The sequence below is a fragment of the Euleptes europaea genome, chromosome 17 (genome assembly GCF_029931775.1).
Source record: "Euleptes europaea isolate rEulEur1 chromosome 17, rEulEur1.hap1, whole genome shotgun sequence".
Classification (NCBI taxonomy): Eukaryota; Metazoa; Chordata; class Lepidosauria; order Squamata; family Sphaerodactylidae; genus Euleptes; species Euleptes europaea.
The window spans coordinates 21977123-22001655 of NC_079328.1; the positions used below are offsets into that span (position 1 = coordinate 21977123).

Sequence of the window (24533 nt, forward strand, 5' to 3'; positions counted from 1 at the left end):
AATAGGCCTGCTCCTCTGATCCTGGAGAGAATAGGGATGCATCATGAGTATTATCCATTTGGACTAGTAGCCATGGATAGCCCCATCCTCCATAAGAACATAAGAAAGGCCATGCTGAATCAGACTAAGGCCCATCAAGTCCAGCAGTCTGTTCACACAGTGGCCAACCAGGTGCCTCTAGGAAGCCCACAAACAAGATGACTGCAGCAGCACCATCCTGCCTGTGTTCCCATGCACCTAATATAATAGGCAAGCTTCTCTGATCCTGTCCCTTCAGATGGTCTAGCAGCATGTGTGAATGTTCTGGCCCAGCCGTCCATTCCCAGCAGAAAGCAGAAGTCTCAGGAGGAAAGCTAGAGTGATGTACCCAAGGGGGTAGTTTTGGAAGGTGGCCATAATGGTCTGCAGGAGAAGAGCAAGATTGAAGTCCAGTAGCACTTTGGAGACCAACAGGATTTGGGGAGGTATGAGCTTTTGAGAGTCAAAGCTCCCTTCTTGCAAAGGTATCCAACAAAGGGATCTCTTTGTTCCCTAGCTGGGAAATTTGTGGCGTTCTGGGGGCAGACACCTAGGGTGAGTGGAGTTTGAGGAAGGGAGGGAGCTCAGCAGGAACACAATACTATGCACTGTACAAAGCTGCCATTTCCCCCCCAAGGGAATCGATCTCTGTAGTCTGGAGACCAGTTGCAACCCTACCTGGCAGTGACATGGGAAATTTCCCTGTAAAGTAGGGAATGGCCAGTCTGCACCTGCTCAGCTAGTAGTGTAGCAGTTGTATACAGATTGTGGCTTCAGCAACTAAGTCTTTGAGGGTTCTTTGCATACTTATTGGTGTCTCCTTCTTTGAAGAGGGTCCAGTTACTCTCCAGTCTGCCACCATGAAGAGCTGACAGTCTGGACGCCACATTGAGGTAAAAGAGAAACTAACTTATTTTCCCCTTCCAACCTCCAGTCTCCTGTCATGAAGGCCACAAACACCACATGAGTTACCTAGTACCAGGATATTTAAAAGATCACTTCTTGTCCTATGAGCCTGCCCTTGCATTGACATCCACATTGGAGGCCCCCTCATCTAAGGTTCCCAACCTTCAGGTGGCACCTGGAGATGTCCCACTATTACAATTGATCTTCAGATGACAAAGATCAGTTCCCCTAGAGAAAATGATTGCTTTGGAGGGTGGATTCTATGGAATTGCACCCTGCTGAGGTCCTTCCCCTCCCCAAACTGCACCCTCCCCAGGCTCCACCCCCGAAATCTCCAGGTATTTCTCAACCCAAAGTTGGCAGCGCCACCCTTATCATAAGTGGAATGTGCAGTGAGCAAGCAGAGAGTGTTTTCTACAATTGTCCCTACACTACTTCAGAGAAATCTCTGGCCTTCCCTCTTTCAGCCACCAAGTTAAACCAGTGTCTGGAGGAAGAGGCGTCAGAAATATGTGCACGGTATTGTATTCTGACTGCTGCACCTTTTTGTGGTTGAGCTGTAATATTTTGAAAGCCTTTTAACTTAAAAAGCTTTTGAAGCAGTTAAAATTATAAGAGAAAAACAAGAAAACATATAAAAACAGAATAGACATAGTATCAGGAAGGCACCAAGATCAGTCAGCAGAAAGGGTAACTTCCTGTCCTTAAGGCAAGGTATACCCAATCTACAAATGCCTAGTGGTACAGAAGCCTCTTCAGCTTCTTCAAAGGAAGGGCTGGGAAGGGCAGAGGCTTTGACTCAGTAGTAGAGCATCTGCTTGGCATATAGAAGGTTGTTTCGATCCCCAGCATCTCCAATTTAAAAGATCAGGTAGGAGGTGATGTGAAAGACCCTTTGCCTGAGATCCAGGAGAGCCACTGCCAGTCTGAGTAGACAATACTGACCTTGATGGACCAGTGGTCTGATTCAGTATAAGGCAACATCATGTGTTCAGTGAGATGAGGGAGATGAATGAGCCTTTCAGGGAAGACAGTTCCATGATAATTTTGTGGCCCCTGAGAAGCCCTGCTCCTTTGGATGTCTTGTATTCGCTGGGGCATAAGGCCTGGTTTACGCATACAGACAAAATGTGTGTAGCACCACTCCCAACTACAGGTGGTAGATCCCATTCTTCAGTGCTTGTTCTGTGTAAAAATTTCTCCACAAATAAGAAAGGACCACAGCAGGGAGAAAGGGAGAGCCAGCGTGGTGTAGTGGTTAAGAGTGGTGGTTTGGAGCGGTGGACTCTGATCTGGAGAACCAGGTTTGATTCCCCACTCCTACACACGAAGTCAGCTAGGTGACCTTGGGCTAGTCACAGCTCTCTTAGAGCTCTCTCAGCCCCACCTACCTCACAGGGTGTCTGTTGCGGGAAGAGGAATGGAAAGTGATTGTAAGCTGGTTTGATTCTTCCTTAGGTAGTAAGAGAAAGTCGGCATATAAAAACCAGCTCTTTATTTCTTTTTTTCTTCTATCCTGTCTTTGTGGTTGGCTAGTTTTCTGTTTGCAAGGAGTTTTAGGGGGCACTCAAAAACGTGATCAGCAGTTGTGGTACATTCTATCACCTTGGCTCACAGCCAGCCTCATCCTGCTGCATGTGTGAATCAAGCCTAATACCCATTAAAAACTAGGGGAGAGGAATTAGTTGAGATTGGTAATGGATGAGCTTGGACACTGGAAGAAAGGGAATTGTAAAATTAATAAGAAAATAGCAGAGGAAGGGCAGGCAGGCAGGTGAATAATTGGATAGCGATTCAAATGATGGAGTGTCATAGTCTTCTCAGAAATTACGGGATAGATTGACCAAATTTCTCCAGTGCTCCTTGACAGTGAACATGATATGTTCCCTCTGTGCAAGCTCTGAAATATTTTTGGCTCCCTAATGCAATGCCAGTGAGGCTGTGTCCTTTCAAGCCCTCCATATTAATTAGCATCTTGGTTACCAGAAGCATCCTTCGATCAGCTCTCTTGGCGCCTGTTTTCAAATCCTGTGGTTTGAGCATAGCATATTCATGCTAAGATTTTCTGGTGCCTTGGAATATGCATTTTTCTCTAGAAAAACTGGCTGTCGTGATCACTCTCCTATACCGCATTAGTTGGCGTAAGCCCAATTGAAATGGAGTCACCTGCTGTCAAAACATGGGATTCTCCTTGTATGTAGAAACATATTATTTGGTGAAATAAATCTTTAAAAATGCCTTGGTGAAGACTGAGCATGCTTGTTGCCCTCTTGGAGGCATAGAATGTAGGGGAAAGTTGAGGGTGAAATGGGAGTTGGTGGAAGCTAAAGAGAAGTGGGCAAAGGGCAAAACAGCTTACTGCACCCCAGAGGGAGGGGAATAAGGGCCAGGGGTTGCACACCATGGTTTTGCCCTCTCTGGTCCGGCATGCTATAAGCTTTTAAGGGCTCTGATCACTCTGAAGCTAGAAGCGCCTGCAAGGGATTAATTTAGATTGGGAGAAAAGCATTTAATCATACACAAACTCTTTCAGCTGCAATGGGGGCAGAGCCCCTTATGGTTTATCGTATCCTGGGATGAGGGAGCTGAAAGGCTTATTGGGGGATGCGTATTGAGAGGTGCCTCTCCCTGGCCTCGGTTTCTCCCCCCCCCCCAATTCTTCTGTGCAGCATAGAGAGGGAGAGGTAAAAGATGCCTCTGTAAGGCCTTGGATGACTTTGGCTAATGCACAACTCCCTCTGCAGTTAGCAGTGCTATGCTGCCAAAATTCATAGGGTTGCCAATGTCCAGGTGGGGCCTTGGCATTCTCCCAGAATTAACATCTCCAGACTACAGAGATAGTTATCCTGAAGGAAATGGCAGTTTTCCTGAAGGATATGGCATCATATCCCTGCTGAGCTCCCACCCCTCTCCAAACTCTGTCCTCCCCAAATTCTATCCCCAAATCTCCAGGAATTTCCCAACCTGTATATATCAACCCCAGCAGATAACGATCTATGCCAGGAGCCCCGTTTCATGCGATTTTACCATAGAAAGGGGGAGGGTGATTTTAATTCCAGCATTATATTTACTCCCTGACTTATTGCAGGCCCCCAGTTTGTCCTTCCAGTTTTGAAAAGATCGACCAAGTTAGCAATGGTGCTGCGCCAGTTCCCCCTACTTGCTTAGTCTGATATGTGAAATACATATAGTGCAGTCTTAATTAGGGTAGCCAGGTCCCTCTTCGCCACCGGTGGGAGGTTTTGGGGCGGAGCCTGAAGAGGGCAGGGTTTGGGATGGGGAAGGATTTCAATGCCACGGAGACCAATTGCCAAAGCAGCCCTTTTCTCCATGTGAACTGATCTCTATCGGCTGGAGATCAGTAGTAATAGCAGGAGATCTCCAGCTAGTACCTGGAGGTTGGCAACCCTAGTCGTAAGGAGAGTGACATCCTAAACCCATTGATTTCAATGGATTTAGAAGGATATTACTCTATTTAGGATTGCACCGCTCGAGTCCTAAATTGGAAAGGCAACATCTATAACTAATCAAAGGCATTCCAGAGGTGTGGGGCAACCACTGAGAAGGCCCTCCTATGCATTGCCAGTCCAGCTTCCTTGCAAGAGGGAGCCTGAAACAGGGACTGCCTAGACCCGTGTTGGCGAACCTATGGCACGCGTGCCACTTCCGGCACGCGTAGCCCTCTCTGCCGGCACGCGCGGTTCCTCCAAGCTGCTGGCCTTTCCGGCTCTGCCCCGGATGGGGGAGGCTGTAGCCAGGGATGGGGAACCTCCAACATCATTGGCGGTGGCCCCCGAACTCTCCCACAGAAGCCGCCGCCATTGCCGCCGCTGGAGCGTGCGCGGCCGGCCAGGCGGGTGGGAGAGCGGGGAACATGGCCTGCGGCTTCTCCGGAGCCCTCTGGGCCTGTGCGGACGGAGGGGCGTGGCTGGCCAGTGGGAGCAAAGGAGGTGCCCTCTGCCCACCCTGCTCGCCTCTCACAAGCCTGCCGCTGCCGCACCCCACAGCCACATCCCCCCCTCGGGGCAGGCCGGCCGGGTGGGTGGGAGATCCCCTCTGGGCGGGGGGCTTAGGGGCCTGGGCAAGCCAGGCAGGCAGAGAGGGGCGCTGAGCTAGGCTGGGCTCCCTCCTTCCTTCCCTCCGCGCCAGAAGGGCCTCCTTTCCGCTGGAGCTCCACTCTGAAAGGGGTGGGTGGAGGTGGTGGCGGCGAGGCCCAGCTGGGCGGGGGATCCTCCTCCTCCTGCTGCTCGCCCCTGGCACGTGGGTGGTGGCAGGACCCAGCTCCGTCCATAGGCAAAGGGCGCAGCGGCAGGGCTGGTGGCTGGTGAGCCGCAGGGCGAGAAGTCAGGCGGAGTCTCTGGGGCTCCTCCCTCCCCCCCTCGCTGGCAGCGGGGCAGGATTTTTTTCTTTTTTCTTTTCCCCTTCTTGTCCCCCTTCCCTTCTTCCCCCTTCGCAGCTGGTGCCTGATTGTGGAAGGCTTCTGGGCCCTTGTCCATTCCCCCCTTCTCTCCTTGCATGCCTTCCTGCGCGCCGCCCAGCTGGCTGGTGGGCCTGAGCCACACCGCCGCATTGTTGGCCTTCCTTGGGCTGCTCTTCCTCTCCTGCCCCTTCACCCTTCCTCTCCCAGCTCCTTCTCCCTCCATGGGTGTGTAGGAGCGGGGCAGGACCCTGAGCCTCTGCGAGAAGGGAAGGGTCTCCCAGCGCCCCGTGCGCTGCGGGCTGTTCTGTGTGCGCGCTTCCCACTTCTCTGCTGGGGGAGGAGGCGGGGGCTCTGTGTGTGTGTGTGTGTGTGTGTGTGTGTGTGTGTGAGCGAGAGAGAGAGAGAGAGAGAGAAAAGGAAGGCTTTTCTGTCTCTGGCCATTCAAGCATGGGAGGTTTTGCCTTGGATTTGCCACTCTGTAGATGCACATTTTCCCCATCCAAATTCTCAAAACTCATCTGTAAGTCCCCGTGCAGAGTTTTGAGAATCCGGATGGGGAAAATGTACATCTGGAGAGCGGCAAATCCAAGGCAAAACCTCCCATGCATAAATGGTCTCCCTCTGTCCTTTTCTTTCCCTACTTTTCTTTCTCTCCCACGCTCCATTTCTTTCTCCCTTTCTCTCTCTTTTTCTTTCTTTCTCCCCTTCCTCCCTCCCTTCTTTCCTTCCTTCCTTCCTTCTTTCTTTCCCTCCAGTAGCTTCTCCGGCACCTTCTGGGTCTGTGCGGGCAGAGGGGCGTGCAGTCCTATTCCACCTTTGAAGTGCCCACAAGCCATCCTCCAAACACCTTTCCATTTGTCTTGATATGTAGAGAGAAAACACTAAGGAACTAGTTGCCAATCTCCAGGTACTAGCTGGAGATCTCCTGCTATTACAAGTGATCTCCAACCAATAGAGATCAGTTCCCCTGGAAAAAATTGCCACTTTTGCAATTGGACTCTATGGCACTGAAGTCCTTCCCCAAACCCCACCCTCCTCAGGCGCCACCCCAAAAACCTCCCACTCATGGCGAAGAGGAACTTGGCAAACCTAGCCTCTCCCTCTGGGCCCCCTCTGGGGGTGGTATTCAGGCTAAATTGTCGCATTGGCACTCGGCGATAAATAAGTGGGTTTTCGGTTGCAGTTTGGGCACTCAGTCTCTAAAAGGTTCGCCATCACTGGCCTAGACTCTATTGCATCACGAGTATGTTCATATTGGAGAAAGCAGGCATGGACCCCTTAGAACTGCATAAGCAGAACCCAGCAGCTCCTTCAGTTTGGTCTGGAATCAAATAAGAAACAACAGCAGTTGTTTTAGGATTAGTTTTGAATGTTGCTGCCAGACAGGTCTGACTGCAGCATTCTGCATCTGCTAAAGTTTCTAAACTATGCTCAAGGGCAGACCCATGAAGACTGCAATATAGTAGCCTAATCTACTGTATCGCAATCGCATGGACAATGGTAGTCAGCACTTAGTCTTCCAACAGAAATCGCAGCAAACAAATCAGTTGAAGCTGTACAAAAGCAATATGAACAATAAAAGCAGAAAGTAAGTGTGGGAATAAGGCAGGATAAAAGAATACCCCCAAGTTACAGAACTGATCTTTCTAGGTCCCTGTATCAGACAGGCCTTTCCCCTTCTGAATGGTCCACCTTGTACTCTCATCAGCATCACTTCATCAGCATCACTTCTGTTTTGACCTTGTTCGTTCTTAGCCAGTCCAATACTCAAGGATGACAGTCTCACCTGGAGAAGATTAAACTGAAAAATATATGTCACCTGTACATTGATGACACCCTGCTCCATGCCTCCAGTTGATTTCTCCCAGTGGTTTCATGTATACATGAAATGTTACAGATGACAAAAAAATTGGTTGCTGTGGGACTCCACTGGATAATTGCCACGGGAATGACTAGCAGTGACCCACTAAATAGCAGTCACCCAAGAACCTTGCCACCAGAAAGGAGAACTGAAGTACAGCAGTACCCCCCACTCCAAATTCCATAAGACTTTCTAGTACTATGCCATAGTTAATGGTTGCTCAGAGATGTAAGAGAATTAGTAAGGTGTTATTTCTTGTGTCCATATCCTGATGTTAAGGCAACCAAGGACTCTGTGCCAGAGCCTGAGCTAACACCCAGTAGAAATGGTTCTAGATAATCAGCTAGATAATCTGGATAGTCAGCCTTTTAACTAGAGGTTTTTAATTGGTTTACAATCCGATTCTAGCCTGAGGGCTGTTATGAAGATTGTTCAGGCTGCTAAATAATATATGTTTCTAGGTTCGTATGTGCTTTTATGCTTTTTAGATTTATCGGCCTGTTTTTCACGGTTGTTAATTGTAATTATTTTGTTTTATAATTTTGTTTTTTCTTATGTTGTGAGCTACCTCGAGTAGGTCTCTGAACAGGTGGCATATCAAAGTTTTAAAGAATAAATAAATAAACTTCACCCAAGAACACCTGCCTTGCCTGAATACAAATACCGACAGACGCAGACCATTTGTAAGACTTCTGAGAGTCCCCAAGGGTAGGACGTTTCCTTTGAGTACACACACCCCACTTATTCTCGCTGTATCCTGTGTAAATACCATTTTCCCACAGTTGGAACCCCCCCCCCCGATAGATACATATGGCTTGTCTAGGAAAGGGCGGCCTATTAATCTAATATATCAAATCAAATCATATAGTCCCTTTTAAAACTATCCTTATTTGACACCTTTTTAGATGTTTCATTTGGGGAGGGGGAAATCCAACTGTGCTAGCCTTGTCAGTTGTCCACTGGTGGTGGGCAAACTCCTACCCGAGCTATGCAGCCTCCCTGCTCTCTCTCAGTGGAGTGACAGGGAGAAAAGGGGGAATGATGTCACATGACGCAGCAGCATCACTTCCACGCGAAGACCCAGAAGTGACATCACCACACTGAGCAACTCTCTAAGAATTTCTCCAATCACTAAGGTCTTTAGAAATTGGGGAAATTCGTAGAGCCTTGAGTGATGGTCCCTTGCCCCATGCCACACCCCAAAAAAGCTTCCAGGATTGCCAGGTGCAGGCCTGGCAGCCCTACTTACTGTGCATACTGGGAACATGCACTACTCATGATGCTTACCATACGTATGGTTGTCATTGTGTGTGCGCAGGGAAATGCATGTATTTTCAAGCTTTGGTATCTGTGCATGGAATACTACATGTTTCATGGAATGGGTTCAGACATACTGAAGACGGAAAATACATGTGTTTCGCTGTTTGGACAAAATGGCGACCATGTGTCTTGGAAGCACTTTAAGTAGCACACGCCTCTAGATGCCATTGGATCCCCCCAAAAGTAAAGTCTGAACTTTAGGCATTCTTTAGTCTGAATAACTCCATCCTCCCTTCTCCAGCCAGGATATCGGCCAAGCTGAGCTTTGAGCCGGCCTCAGACTGTGGTAAGAGGAAGAAGTTAATAAGCTCGTGTGTTGCTCGGAAGGGGCAATAAGAAGGGGACCGATCTACTGAAACCAACAGCCCAGTCAGTCAAGTCACAACCGAAGTCCTAAAATCACCCCTGCTCCTGGGATTATGTTTCTGCTGACCCAGGAAAGGCTCTGATCCTTCCGTACTTTGGAATAAGGTAGGTCTGATCCATCCTACAGGGAAGGCCCAGTTGTGGCTGCTAGGTGTGGGCAGTTGCCACTCTCCTACTTTCTTCCCAAGAGGGCTGGTGTCTCTAGCCAGTGACCCAGTTGTACTGTGGGGAAAGCCCAGGCATCATTCCAACTCCTTGCTTGAACCTAAAGTGAAATTCAATATGAATCTTATTTGTGAGGGCAGTGAGGAGGATAATAGAAACGGGAACCGTTCATGAAAACAAAAATGGAGAAGCTCCATCAATGCCACCATTTAGCCAGTTCAAAATTAGAGCTATTACCGAGTGCCAGAAACAACAGCAATAAATCAAAATAATGCAGTATTGAATTATTCTTTCTTTTTTGTTCTGCCTTAGTGCACAGTCATAAACCTCACCCCCTTGCCGGCCTCTGTATAACTCAGGTTTAATACATACTCAGAATAAACAGCACTTTCAACTTTTTTAACCAAATTCCAGTACAGTTCAGAGCACTTATTTGAGTCTTGTAAATTTCAGGATTATTTAAGCCTGGTTCACACATGAGTTGTTGATGACTGGCAGCTCCCTGAGGTAGTAGAATAGTATGCTTCAAATTGTTTTTACATTTTAAAAAAACTGCATGCAAGTTGAAAACTAGCACAGCAGAGGAGGGGCAAGGCTTCCCGCCCCCAGTCTTTTGCTGTGCTGGCTTTCTAATTGTAAGGAGTTTTTAATTCAGGGGAGCCTCCCCAAATATGACCCTGCATGACCCTTGGCCTGCAGTCCACTCTTGAACCAGGTTTAAATATTCCTTTTGCATTGTTAGCTAACTTACATATGGTCAAGAAAATATTTGAAGGCTAGCTGAACATCCGTTTAGAATCACAGCTTTAAAATAAACTGGGCTATCAGTAAGTTTAGCTATGAGCTTGAAACTGAAACTGCTTCCCTTGCAGTTCCCCCAGAACATTCACACTGGGCTAAAATGCGGTTTTTCCTTTACTGTGGGACTTACAGTTTGGAAGTCAGACAGGAGTGGAGTGTTTGACAGAAAGGGTAACCACTGATGGAGCTCAAGAATGCAGGGCAGACAAGTAAGAAAGCATAAACTGAACATGGGTCTTGTTGGGGGGGGATTCAGATGGAGTTAATGAATGGTGGGTGGCAAGCTATTAAGGAACAGGGAAGCTATTAAGGACAGGCAAGCAGTAGTCAAAATGGTTGGATAACCAGGGGCTAAAGGGGAGAGAGATATAAATGTTTATGGGGGGAAAGCAAAATAGCTCTGAGGCTGGCCTTTGTTAGAGCAGGATTGAATTGTTAAATGGGGAATGGGGTGTCAGGTGGGAAAGGAGATGAAGCTGAATAAATGAAGGGAAGAGACTTTGAAAAGAAGAAGGTAGAATATAATTGTAATAATCAATCATGTCCCACATATTCTTACTGGACAGGGGGATGGATCAGCTGAAAATAGGGCTGACCTTTATAAAGCAGGATGAATGTCAGCTCTGAGAAAATGACAGACAAATGCTGAGGCTGCCCTTTCTGAGCTTTAAACAAGCACCCATTAGCTGGAGTTTTGAGCTTCTGTCTTCCACGTTTGTTTGTCTGTTTCAACCTAGGGCAGATAGAGAATGGCTGCTTAGTCCTTTTGGCTCAGGTCATTTTTCAGCTCAAAGCCACCCACCACCACCCCAGCTGTTTTTTCATCCTCAAGGGGAGAGATAGACACGACACACTGGAACAAAAAAACCCCAGCTTTAAGTATATGCTAACAGGGTCTGAACTTGCTGAGCCTGACAAGAAAAGAGACCTTGGGGTTGTAAAAAGATAAAGAAAGCCCCCTGTGCAAGCACCAGGTTATTACTGACCCATGGGTGACGTCACATTATGATGTTTATTAGGCAGGCTATGTCTATGAGGTGCTTTGCTACTGCCTATCCCAGTTGTCTACACTTTACTCCCAGCAAGCTGGGTACTCATTTTACCGACCTCGGAAGGATGGAAGGCTGAGTCAAACTTGAGCCGGCTACCTGAAACCAATGTCTGCTGGGATCGAACTCAGGTCATGAGCAGAGCTTTGACTGCAGTACTGCAGCTTACCATTCTGCACCACGGGGCTCAATAAACTTGTAGCTCAATGAACATGTCAGCCCAGTATGCTGCAGCAGGGAAAAAGACAAACTTTATGCTGGAGATTATTAGGAAAGGGTTTTAAAATAAAATAGCTAATATTATAATGCCCCTGTATAGATCTATGGTGCAACTTCATTTGGAACACTATGTTCAGTTCTGGTCACTGTATCTCAAAAAGGACATTGCAGAGTTGGAAAACCTAATGAGGGCAACCAAGATGGTTAAGGGGTTGGAGCGCTATCCCTATGAGGAAAGGCTGAAGAATCTGGGACTTCTGAGTTTAGAAAAGAGATGACTGAGGGAGAACATGATAGAGATTTATAAACTCCCTCTTCCAAAATACTAGAGCTCGAAGGCATCCAATGAAGTTGATGGGCAGTAGATTCAGGCTGGACAGATTCATGTAGGATAGGTTTATCAGTGGCTAGTAGACACGGTGACTAAAGGGGCACCTCCACATCCTCAGGCAATAAATCTCTGAATACTAGTGCCAGGAGGCAACATCAAGGGAAAGCTTTGGCCTCTATGTCCTGTTTAACAGGTGGGCCAGTGTGTGAGAAAGGATGCTGGACTAGATGGACCACTGGTCTGATCCAGCAGGGCTCTATTTACACAGTCCCCCGCTTCTCAAATTTTAAGCAAAACATTTGTGTGTGAAGTTATCAACTGGCCAGGAGAAAAATGTTGTGTCCCTTTAATAGAGGTTTAACATTCAGAAATGGGCATATTGAAGTTTTTTTTTTTTAATACCATGGAGCTAAATAACTTTCTGATGATTGCTGCAGATCTAACCAATATGTAGGGGACAGCTAGAGGGGCCAATTTAAAAGCATTGAGGGGATATGCTCCCTTGCCTGTCAATTTTCCCTGCAGGCACTCACCCTGGATTCCTGTTAGCAAAAGTGAGGTTGAAGGATGTGTGTGTATTGGGGGTGGGTGGGTGTTTGGGCCTTAGCCAGTCTTGTAAGCATGTTAATTGGTGTTGTTGTTGGTGGCAGTAATGCTAGGAAAAAGAGGAGGCCTGCCTCTTACAGGCTGTTTACATAGCCTGGGATGGAGGAGAGCCGTGTTTTCTCAAAGCAAGTTGCATCATTTAATTGGTCCCTGATAGCGCCGAATTAATCAGAGGAGGTTTTACCAGCATGTTCCCCTGGGAACATCAAGAGAGAGCTTCTCAGAACAAATCTGAAAACAGAAGAGGTGCCAGCAATTTGGAAAAAAGGGGGGATGGGAATAGAAAGGCAGGGAGTCCCACCACACTTTCCCCGTTTTACTCATTTGATGCTGTCAGAAAGGCAGAAGGGCAAAATTAATGGATTTCCCCAACCTTTTTCAATGCAAAGTATGGGTAAAGCAATATTTCTAACCCAGGGTGATAGAAGTTGGCTACTACACCTGCTGCACCTGAGTGGGAGGCGGGAGAACTGACTGCCCTATGCCAGGCGGTGGGGGTGCAGGTGGACACTTTTGATCATTTCCGTACTTAAAAACAGAACACGGGTGAGGAAAAGTTCTGATCCAAACCTTTGACTCCTGTGCTAGTCTTCTGAACATAGCAAGGAGATTTATGTAGCCCCAAACATGCAGAACATCTTTCTTTCTCTCTGTCTCTCTCTCTTGTATCAAAGCAGCAGTAGTGGGGGCTATTCATTTAATGGGGAAAGCGGCACAGGGATGGAGCATTTGGCCGTTTTCACTGGTACCATTTCCTTAATCTAAATGTATCCCTAAAGCTGCTATTAGCTCTGTGAGAAGACAGCCCCCCCCCCCCCGGTCCTTCAGGAGCTGATAAGAGTATTATTGGAGGGGGAAATTGTTTGAGGAAAAGCTGTATTGTTTGTATGTTTGCAACATTGAATAGGCAGTATATAAGAGACCTGCTTGGGGTGGCTCACAGAATAAAACAAGGTAAACTGATACAGACATAAAATCATTAACATTAACCTGTATACACCCAGCTGATAAACCCCCAGAAACATATTTGGCCACCTAAAAATGATCCTCATGACAGAAGCAGATTGTAAAAGCAGTTTAAAAGACAAACTACAAGTTAAGAACTTGGGTAAAAAGAAAAATTTTGGCCTGGCACCTAAAAGAGAGTAGGGTTGGTTCCTGGCAAGCCTCAAGCAGCAGAGCATTCCACAGGTGCAGTGCCACCCCTGAAAAAGCCCCATCTCTGGTCACCCCCTGCCTCACTTCTGCAGCAGGGCGCACAGAGAGCAGAGCTCATGAGGAAGATTTTAGCTGGCGGCAGGAACAATAACACCCACACCATTTCGGGCGTTATAGGTAAGAGGAAAGTGCAATTTCTGTGTTTAAGATATTTCTATGCTGCCTCATAATGTAGTTCTTGATGTGACTCACAAGCAGTGGAAACCCACTAAAGACCATTAGCAATTAAGCAAAACCAAATTAAGCATCTCTTCCCATAGCAGCACCTCCCTAGTCAAGCCAGCAGCTGCATGCCAGTGCTTTGAAGCATGTTTGTGGCCATATCCTGCGTCATGCTTAGTTTTGCTATAAAGTGATGCAGTCCATTCTACATTTTAGTATTCGCGCACATTGCTCTGGTGTAAGTGTGGACCAAACTAAAGACAAATCCAAAAAGAGGAAGGAAATTCTGGTTGATGTTCTAGAATCATCAGTCAAGAGTAAAACATGACAAGATGAGCCCTTCTGATCCTCAAAAGTTCAGTGGACTCCCTTCAGTAGTACTAGCTATAGCAATCTGTTTGCTTTCATGTCATATCCCTTCTCTTTTTTGACATTTACCCACCAGTGTATCTGAGCAGCAAATTAATTTCCACACAACTCCACCCTTCCACCATTTTCTCTGGAGGACAGAGATCAGTTCCCCTGGTGAAAGTGGCTGCTTTGTAGGATGGACTCTCCAGTATTATATCTCTACGGCATTATATCCTATATCCTGAGGTTTTTCCCCTCCACAAACCCTGCCTTCCCCAGGATGTATCTCCAAATCTCCAGGAATTTTCTAAGTTGGAGTTGGCAACCCTAGACTGAAAATTCATGACTGTTTTTGTTTTTTTGCAGGGCTGGCCCATTCACTAGGCAGCCCTAGGCAGTTAACAAGGACATATGTGGCAGAGGGGTGCCATCCATCCCTGTTGCTGCTTGCCCACAGCATTAGGGTCTGCCCTGGGAGGCACCCCCCCAGCACCAGTGGGTGGCCAGCAGGGAGCCTGCTCCCTCCTTCCCTCCCTCTACTGCAGGCCTGGCATTCTTCCTCTTTACCTTAGCCATACCTTGCCACCTCACCTGACCATGGTGGAGGGAGGCAGCTTCTCGTTGTGGGACAGACAGGATGAGGGCAAGTGCTATCTTCCTGACTCCCCACATTGCAGGGGGGGGGGGAGAAGACAGCAGGCACTGTCTTCCTGCATCCTCCTTCCTCCCTGTATTGCAGGTTGGGAGAGGAGGGCAGGAGCCATCTTTCCGCCTACCTGCAGCACAGGGTGGGTGAGAAGGGTGCCCAAAATTCTTGGGCCAGCCTTATTATTATTATTATTATTTGCTTGTCTCATGCCAGAGCTCTACAGACATTCCAGTCTTGTGAACAGTTCAGCACCTTTTCAGTCTGTGCGCTTTTTGAAGCTCTGGCTTGCTTTTCCTTGCACGTCTTCTGCCCTGCAAGGTAGGGTTGCCAGGTCCCTCTTCCCCTCCAGTGGGGGAGGTTTTTGGGATGGAGCCTGAAGGGCAGGGTTTGGGGAGGGAAGGAACTTCAATGCCATAGAGTCCAATTGCCAAAGCGGTCGTTTTCTCCAGATGAACTGATCTCTATCGGCTGGAGATCAGTTGTAAAAGCAGAAGATCTCCAGCTAGTACCTGGAGGGTGGCAACCCTACTGCAAGGGGACACCTGTCAAACTATTCAAAAGCCCAGGGGGCATGTGGATCCACCCCCCAAGGAATGCGGAAAGGACCAAGGTGGCAACTGTAAGCCTACCCTTATTAGGATCAATGTCTTTGGGGTAGTCTGCTTTTCTAATGGAGGCATCCATTTGCGATATTATTGATTTTTTTTTAATCTGGCTGAGGAAGCTTTGACTCTTGAAAGCTTCTACTGCAAAAATCTTGTTGGTCTTTCTCTAAATAATTTCTAACCTAACACTCTTAATAATTATTCTCTAATAAGTATTTATAGCACGTGAATAATAATCATATAAAGGTTGCCATTTTGTCTTAAAACCATCCACTAGTTTCATTCTAATCAAATATGATAGTTTAGCCATCAGTGCAAAATCAAACAATTTATTCGTTCAGTGAATTGTTATCTAGAACAACTGACGAAATGATGAGACTATAAACTGTGCAAAAGCTCGGACACTGTTTTTGATATATATTTTTCTTTATTTTTCTCTCCTCCCTCTTCTGTATCCTATTATATAAAAATATTTTTTTAAAAAAAAGTCTTGTTGGTCTTCAAAGTGCTACTGGACTTGAATATAGCTCTTCTACTGCGGACCAACACGGCTACCCTCTGAAATTATTTTTTATGGATGGGATGTATACAGCCCCGTCAACGTCCGTGACACTTTGTTCTGCAACTTTGCAGGGGTGCCCGATAGTGTAGCAACAGAATTACTAAAGCAGCCGGCATACTGTAGCCTGAGATCAATGCCAAGCTCTGACTTTCTGCTGCAAGTGAGGTGACGTCACTGACAAGCTGTGGATAATGATAACATGTCAAAATGATTATATTAATAACAGGTTGGAGAGTCTTGGCTCCCCTGGGAGCCCCCTCTCCACTCCAGCACACACTGAATCACCATACAATTACACTGCAATAACATATTATTTACTTTGTGGGGGGAGACATCTCATTTCTGTTTTTTAAGCAGTGCTTTTTCTAAATTAAAAGGTGTGTGTCGCTTTAAGCTCTTGCTGCTGCACCCTGGCCAAAGACTAAAGGGAAACGTATTCTGCAAGGGTCCCTCCCAGCTACTCCCAGTGGCAGTGCCAGACACAGGGCTGCTAGATCCCTCACTCTAGATCCCATCAATGCCAGACGATGAGTGGGTTGCCAGAGTATTCCTGCTAGAAATTCTGTCCTTCCCATTACAGAGGCTGTTTCTCCCCACCCCCCGTGATGAGTGTAATTAGTTGTCCAAGGATATTTTTTCTTAAAAACCATATTTGAGCCAGTTTGCAGTGAGAAAGAGAACTGTCACATCAGAAACTGCTTTACAGTGTGGTATGTTAACCAAGAAAAGTCAAGATAGGGGTCCCTGTATAAATGGATCCTAGTTGGAAAGGTGAATAGATTGGGTTGGGATTTCACTACAAGAGTGCAAGGGAAAAGGCAGGGTTGATTCTTTTGTTGCTTTAATCACAGGCCTTTTATGCAGGGACGTTTCCCCACAGCCAACCCCGCTGACTGCTTCGGGGTTTCCTTTTGATTATGCATGCCTTTTCTGCCCATCAGAGGTCACCTCTCTCTCCCTGCGCACTTTGCCCATGTTTTCCAGATGCTGTTTTGGCCAGAATCTGGAAAATGTAAGCAAAACGCTTTGGGAGAGCGAGGCAACCTCTGACGGGTGGAAAAGGCAGTCGGTGAGGGTGACCGCTGGGAAATATCCCTTGGTAAAAGGCCTCAGACAGAGGACCCCTTGGGCGAGGGGTGCTTTCTCCCAAACTTCAGGTGAGAAGGGAAGAAAATTGTAGAAGCAATTGAAATTCTCACTTGCAGAGTACACATGAACACATTAAGCTGCCTTATACTGAATCAGACCCTTGGTCCATCCAAGTCAGTATTGTCTACTCAGACTGGCAGTGGCTGTCCAGGGTCTGAGGCAGAGGTCTTTCACATCACCTACCTGCCTGGTCCCTTTAACTGGAGATGCCAGGGATTGAACCTGGGACCTTCTGCTTGCCAAGCAGATGCTCTGCCACTGAGCCACGGCCTCTACGTGGTCACAGGAAAGTGTGAACCAGAATGAGTTTTCCCTCTTTTCCCAAGGTGTGTGTGTGTGTGTGTGTAGGTGTTTTCTCCAAAAAGGGATCCTGCAGATCAGGGAGGGTAAACTCTGGCCTTGTCTGCACCTTACATCATTGGGCTCCTGTGCTTTCAGCATCTGTCCCCAGCTTCACCCAATATCAGAACGTAGTTGGGAGAAAACACACTTCAAAGAGGAATCTAGTAAGCCAAGGGTGGGGTGGGGTGGGGTCAGCCAGTGAGTAGAATTAAATGCCTCTAGCTAATGTGTGCATTATGTGCCATCAAGTTGCTTCTGACTTATGGCTAACCTATGAATGAACAACCTCTAAAACATCCTATCATTAACAACCTCTAGTTAATTCTAGTTAATAAAAACAGACACCACTACTTTATACATGAATGGGTGGTCTCTTGCATACTCCCATGGCTATTTTTACATACAGTAAAGATGTCCAAGAGATCTCGCGTCCTGAGGAGGCATGGTCTGATCCATTTTCATTGATCTTGCTTGCATCTCCTAAGTGTGAATGCCTTCTTTACTTAAGCCTCAGCCTCTACCCTCCCTCCCCCTGTCTGCAAGCCGGGGAGATGCCTAGCGCTGGGAAGAAGCAAAGCGAGAGCCTTTACCTGTGTTCCCCTGAGCCTCTGCATCTCTGACTGCCTTTAAGCATGTACTGACAAAACCTTTGCCTCTGTCCCCTTTTCTGTACAGAAAGTCCTAATTGGAAGAATCCTGTTCAGTGGGAAGATCGGCAAAATGTTTTGGTTAGATTAAGCCCCTGTCAGCCACATATCGGCTGAATTACTCTCTCCCTTTGTTGCCCTCTTGTTCTCACTGTCTGGAAAAATAAAACCAGAGAGATGCCAAAATAACTTACATTAGAAGATTTCAAATTACTCCTGAAAGTTAGAATTTAAAAATATATATATTGCGTATTTATATTTACAAATGGGTGCTGTTCAAACTGGTGCTTAAGTTCTGACTGCACATCCCTAGATTTCGCAGTTCCAGCCTTCTCGGTTTCATTTTGGATCTAACTCAATGCTTTTTTCTTTTTTAAAAGAAGCATCAAGGATCAGGCCCACCAGATATGCAAAGGATGATGAAAAGCAATTCTTCTCTTTCATGAACCCTATATCTGAAAATGCTGGTGAGTATTGGCCCAAATTAACCCCTGAATTCCCTGTTAATCAGCAAATTATGCAGAGGGCCAACATATTGTGTGGTGTTAAATGTTCAGAGAGCGTCATACGTTGAACACATGATAGCATGCTCTCACATGAACACATGAAGATGCCTTATACTGTATCAGACACTTAGTCCATCAAAGTAGTATTGTCTACTCAGACTGGCAGCGGCTCTCCAGGGTCTCAGGTGGAGGTCTTTCCCATCACCTACTTGCCTAGTCCCTTTAACTGGAGATGCCTGGGATTGAACCTGGGACCTTCTGCATGCCAAGCAGATGTTCTACCACTGAGCCACGGCCCCTCCCTCTGAAACATTGTTCTTGGGATGTCAGCACCCATGTCAAGCCCACTTAACTGGAGTGATTCAAAACCTCATGACTGCCATGAGGACCATGATGATGTCCTAGAGCATCTTAGAACCTGCATGTAGATCTGGTTTTCTGCACAGACCAAATGGCTGATGGTCTCAGGCTGAATGGAGGGATAGGGGCCATGGTTTTATTTGCATATACTGGCAGAAAAGCAGGACAATTTAGAGGATGTAAAGACAGGCAGAGAAGCTACACATTGCTCATTCCCTCATGTAGGTAGACGGTACTACCTTTCTGAATGGAACAGGAAAATGTTCAAGATCAGAGAGATCTCCCCCTCCCCGTCCACTCATACTCTTATCAGGGAAACACAAACAACCCCTTCTGTTCATGTGTGAAGAAATTGGGGATGGGAGAGTTTTAAATAAAACCAGAGCATATGGAGGGTGTGTGTGTGTGAAGTCCTGCTCCTCTCCTTCCTCCTCAAATATGTTTCCCCCCAACTAGGCTAAATACTGCAATTTAGATGGGATGGAGGGAATTGCTGAAAGTTCTGTAGTCCAGTGAGATAAAGCTGGCGGTTCAGGATTGAGCTCCCCTTGCCAAGTCTCTGGTTTTACTTAACACAGACCTGCTTGAAGAACCCAGGAAGAGGGGGAGAAATCTCATATATGCCAGCTTGCGCCTGCAGGCAAGCATTTAAATCATAGAACAGGAATGCTTTTCCCTCTTTGCCAGTATTCCTTGGGTGAGGGGATATAACCTCTTGGTGACTCTTTTGCTTTTCACTTCTAGTTCACCCTTAATTTGCAGCTGTCTGAGAGCTTAAACATATCCATTACTTTGCATCCCCTGCTCCATCAACCAACAGCGTTGTTTCCTATTCTGATCATCACATTTTTTCTTGTAACTTTCCAATGCCAGGATCATAGTTTTTTTTTGGGGGGGGGAGTGGGATCATGGTCAAGTCATCCTCAGAGGGACCTCTTAACCTGGCAGAGGAGAGGTGCGCAATGCAGAATTCTCCCACCTTGCACCTGACTTTCTTGGAAGCTCTGTCCCACCTTGCACCTGCCTTTCTTGGAAGCTCTGTCAGTGGGGAATGTGACCGCACTGTTGGAGGATGGTGTACTGTTTGCTGGTCTTAAGGGTCCTGGCCCTGCCTGACCTCCCCACCTCTGGTGGTTGCCCGTCCCTCCTTCCACATAGTATAACAATTAGAAAAAGAAGACTTGGTTTTTATATGCCAACTTTCTCTACCACTTAAGGAAGAATCAAACCGGTTTACAATCACCTTCCCTTCTCCTCCCCACAACAGACACCCTGTGAGGTAGGAGGGGCTGAGAGAGCTCTTAATAGAACTGTGACTAGCTCAAGGACACCCAGCTGGCTTCATGTGTAGGAGTGGGGAAACCAACCTGGTTCACCAGTTTAGAGTCTGACGCTCATGTGGAGGAGAGGGGAATCAAACCCTGTTCTCCAGATTAGAGTCCACCGCTCCAAACCACTGCTCTTAACCACTACACCTCGCTGGTTCTCCTGATAGTTCAGTTTTGGATTTAGCTAGAGATGCTCCACATACTCCTGGGAGGTTAATCTGGTTTAGCTGAGAGAAACGTGTTCCCAATCTTAGCACTGGGAATTATCAGAAAGCTATCGAGCCCTGTTCTCTGCACTGAGGTTCCCTCACCACCATCTCTCACAGATTAACCTATACAAGCTAGTTGAAATTACGCGGTGTCGCAAGCATTGTCATGCGAGGGGGCTACAGAGCAGCCATCTCCTAGAGACTTTACCAAGGGGGCCAAGATACATTCTGTGGGAACCAAAAAGCCACTCGAAAGCAAAGCGGTATTCTTTCTTAACATCCCAGTACAGATACCAGCTCCTAAATGTGAAGCAAAATGCAGCCTGCAAATTGATTCATAATCACATAACGTTTGGGATGGTCCATTCCACCCTGACTTTTTTCACAAGCTGCTATAATGCCAGTGTCCTCTCTACAATGACTTCAGAAGGATTAACTCTTTGATTTCAGTGGGATTGAGCTTGTGTAGCTCCTCATCTTCATGTGGCTGCCATGAGTCCTGTCCATTATTTATATAAGTACTTCATTTATACCCCGCCTTTCCCCCAGTGGGGACCCAAAGCAGCTTACATCATTTTCATCTCCTTCTTTTTATCCTCGTAATAACAGCCCTGCAAGATAGGTTAGGCTGACTGGCCCAAGACCACCCACTGAGCTTCCATGGCAGAGCAGGAATTCAAAATGGAGTCTCCAAAATCTTAGACAGATGTTCTAACCACTATACCATGCTGGCTCTCATGTATCATGCAGATGTGCACCAGGGGTTCCATACTCAAAATTTAATTTTCAGGCATGCCGGATTCCACTTTGGCTCAAGACCATGGCACACAGGGAGAGGAGGCTTAGGCCTTCCTCTGTGCCATTTTTGTGATATGAAACAGCTCCAGGGAGCTCCTATTTGCCCTGTGCAGCTACATGTACAGTTACATGTAAGTCTCCTGAGTGATAGAAATAGCAGTTCTCTCGGGCTCGTAAAATTAAGCCCCCTCTCTTTACATTACCATAGTTCTGATCTGAATTGGATCCCTGTGTGTCTGAGAATGAAGTTCTGTGCACAGAACTCCAAAGACTGCTTCTTTTGACTGGCCAGATGAGGGACAGATAAGGATTTTATAACATGTGAATTTGTCAGGCTGAAGACAGGTGCCAGTTCTGTTTTAGCTCAGTCTCCGGTACTGAGAACCCTCACATTTCTTGTAACTGTGTGGGGCTGAAAGGGCTACTCACACTCATGTTTTGACTAATAGCTGTGTATGTGGTAGAGTTCTGAAATGTCAAGTGGTTTTACTGTAAATAATCATAATCATTATTTTATAATGTATCGTTTACTGCATTGAGTAAGGAAAAGCAGTAACGAGCTTAGTAGGTGAATAAATATACAACTGCCCATTCATAATCCCTGAGCCACCCCACTTTGCTCTGAGATTTCTGCAGATACCACCTAGAGCCACAAAGTTAGTTGTGACCAAAACCCATCAAGTGCAGTTCATTGCAACAGCCTTGGCTATTGTGTGTGTAAAGTGCCATCAAGTCACAGCCGGCTTATGGCAACCCCTTATGGGGTTTTCAAAGCAAGAGACTAACAGAGGTGGTTTGCTAGTGCCTTCCTGTGCATAGCAACTCTGGTATTCCTTGGGGGTCTCCCATCCAAATACTAACCAGGGCTGACCCTGCTTAGCTTCCGAGATCTGACGAGATTGGGCTCTACCATGCTGCACTCACCTCCTCTTGGCTATTAGCAGTAAATAAACTTGAACCAAATCAAGTACAATTTGCTGCTGTGAGTCTATTCTGTCTCCACCTCTGCCTAGTTCTTCTGGTCCCCAACATGCCCCAAACGAAGATTTGAGATTTTGAGAGCAGGGTCACTGTATATGTAGCTCCAAATGACTCAGTAAAATACATTATAGGAGAAGGTAATGATTTTAAATGGAGAAAATTCTGTCTATGTACAGCACTCCACAAGATCCTATATGGTCCCATATGTCAAAGTCTGTAACAGTAATGATCCCTACTCCAGTGTTTTCAGCCAGTTTGTCCCACAGGAAATTCCTTCTTCCCCATAAGTACTGCACTTAGGCAGACAGTGAGGGTGAGCAACGTTTCCAACCACAAAGAGGCACAAGAAAGATTATGTATGTTAAATGCCATCAGGTTGCAATTGAAACGGCAAGGGATTTTCAAGGCAAGTGAGAAGCAGAGGTGGTTTGCCATTGCTTTCCACTGCAGTGTCTTCCTTGGTGGTATCCCTTCCAAGTACCAACCCTGCTTAGCTTCCAAGATCTGATGAGATTAGGCAATGCCATGCTGCCTCCCCCCCAACCCCGAGGAAAACTGGCGGTTGTTGGTTCAATCAATCTTTATTACTATGGTCATAGGCCAGCACAAGTGGTTGTTAACTAATTAGAAATCTGTGGTTATTTGTCATTCATCCAGAAAAAAGATTGTCACCAAATATTCTTCATATTCCATCCCTCTTTTCCTGGACTCCTGTGAGGCTGCTTCTTCTCACAGCTGTCCCAGAGAGTTTGTTTCACACAATCATGTGCCGTGCATTCTTCTCCCCAATCTGCTTTTCCTGCACTTTCCCCCTCCCATTTATGGCTGAGTCCTTGATGTGCACTCTTTCTTGCTCAGGTCTGGAGTTCCACGTAGCTTCTGGACTACCACTGGGACTCTTTTCTATTCAAAAAGCATTCCTGGATCAGAGCACCACAGAGTCACCATCTGTTCCCCTGTTGTGTAGCTGCCTTAGACAACTTCTGACTTACCTCTAGGGCATCACCTGCAGTTGCTGCTTAGAGATATCAGAGTAAAACCAGCAATATCCTTTCCACACAGCAGAGATCTAGAGATAAAGAGCTCATAGCAATGATACTAGACAGCTGTAAGAACTGCTGTCAACCACAATGACATGAGCTGTTGCATGGAGCTGAACTCCATAATACTGCAAACATTGCCCACACTCTGTAGCATTCAACACCATTCCCCCCTCCTACATCTTCCTACTGTAACCCGGTGATAAGACGGTGGACAATGTCCAGGAGCATGGAGCAGAATGCAAAAGTTTACTAACATGCACAGTTTATGAAAATCAACATTAGACAGAAAATGGAAGGTGAAGTTAATCAGTTCCCAGATTGTCTGAATGCTGTTAAGTTAAACACTTTGGAATTCACATTCTAAACAGTTTCATCCTCTCTGCTAACTGTTCTCTGCCCATTATCCCTTTTTCTTAATCCTCCCATTTCTTTTTGATATGTGGCATGTCCTCTTTTTATGCAGGCTCCACTCTGTTCTGCATAGCAAAGACAGACAACAGAAACTTCCTCTTTACTATATTAAGAAAACAGCACAGCCTTGCTTAAACCTTTAAAAAAAAGTGTAAAGGAACTTCAAATGCACATGATACAGTGAGCCTCATTTTAACAAGAGACAAATCAGCTCCATAACTGAACGTCCCGCTCTCTGCGGCCACCACATGTTGGCAACAATCAATTTTAAACATCAGCAGCTGTTAGCAAAAATAGTGAACTGAGTGGAAGTTTGTTCTTCCCATTCATCCCTACTGACCGTCAGCATCATAATGTTTCCAGATGTCCAGGAACTGGGATGCCGTCAGCTCCGCCAGATGCAGATAAGGGGGCTGCTGCTGCTTCCCGGCCATGAGTGAGCTGGTCCCTGACAGATGCTCTTTCGCTGCTTTCAGCACCGGGAACTGTCCACCAGCTTCTCCGGCTCCTTCTCGCCTCTCACTGCCTTTATAAACTCTTTGGCGCCTGCAAAGTGTGCCAGTGTCCACCAGAGGGCTGCAGATCCTGGGACACAGCGGCAGAGAGGCGGGGTGCCAGGCGATGGAACTGGGGGAGTGCAGGCAGGTGGCTCTGGTCTGGAGGTTCCAGCGACCCACAGACCAGTTTAAGGCTGCAATCTCGGATGCCGTCGAAACAGCAGGGAAAGAGATCCACAGGGAAGATCTGACGCTCGTTGCCTCTGGTTTCCAGACAGGGCAGCTAATCCACCGAGAGAGCACCCGCAGTTGACAAAGACAGTGCTCCAGGTGTTCTTCCAAACACTGTGTTACTTCTGTCTAGAGAAGAGTAAAGGATGGCAGGGCTGGCGTTGCACCACTTGCCGAGTGGTCAGGAACAGGCAGGGCAAAGGCGTGGGCTGAAAAGGCTCGGCCGATGTCCATCATGGGAGCAGGTTATGCTTTCTCCCATTTCCATATACCATGGAGATTTTGCTTTGCCAAGAGCAGATTTCTGAACCACACAGCGCTTAATTCCCCAGTCAGACAGTTCACATCCCCGCAGGTTTTTGCATTCTGCACAGACAGTATTTTAGGAGGGCTTTTTACCACAACCAACAGTGCATGCAGAA

At 46.8% G+C, this 24533-nt stretch overlaps 1 protein-coding gene across 1 annotated transcript in view; it reads right to left on the reverse strand.

Moving 5' to 3' along the window:
• Positions 1-23865, reverse strand: part of CALB2 (calbindin 2) — a 47068-nt gene extending 23203 nt beyond the window's left edge. Inside the window, exon 1 of the mRNA XM_056862523.1 lies at positions 23724-23865. Within this exon, the coding sequence (XP_056718501.1) occupies positions 23724-23817 (94 nt within the window). The 5' untranslated portion in view covers positions 23818-23865. The remainder of the gene's footprint in view (positions 1-23723) is intronic.
• Positions 23866-24533: the final 668 nt, after the last annotated feature.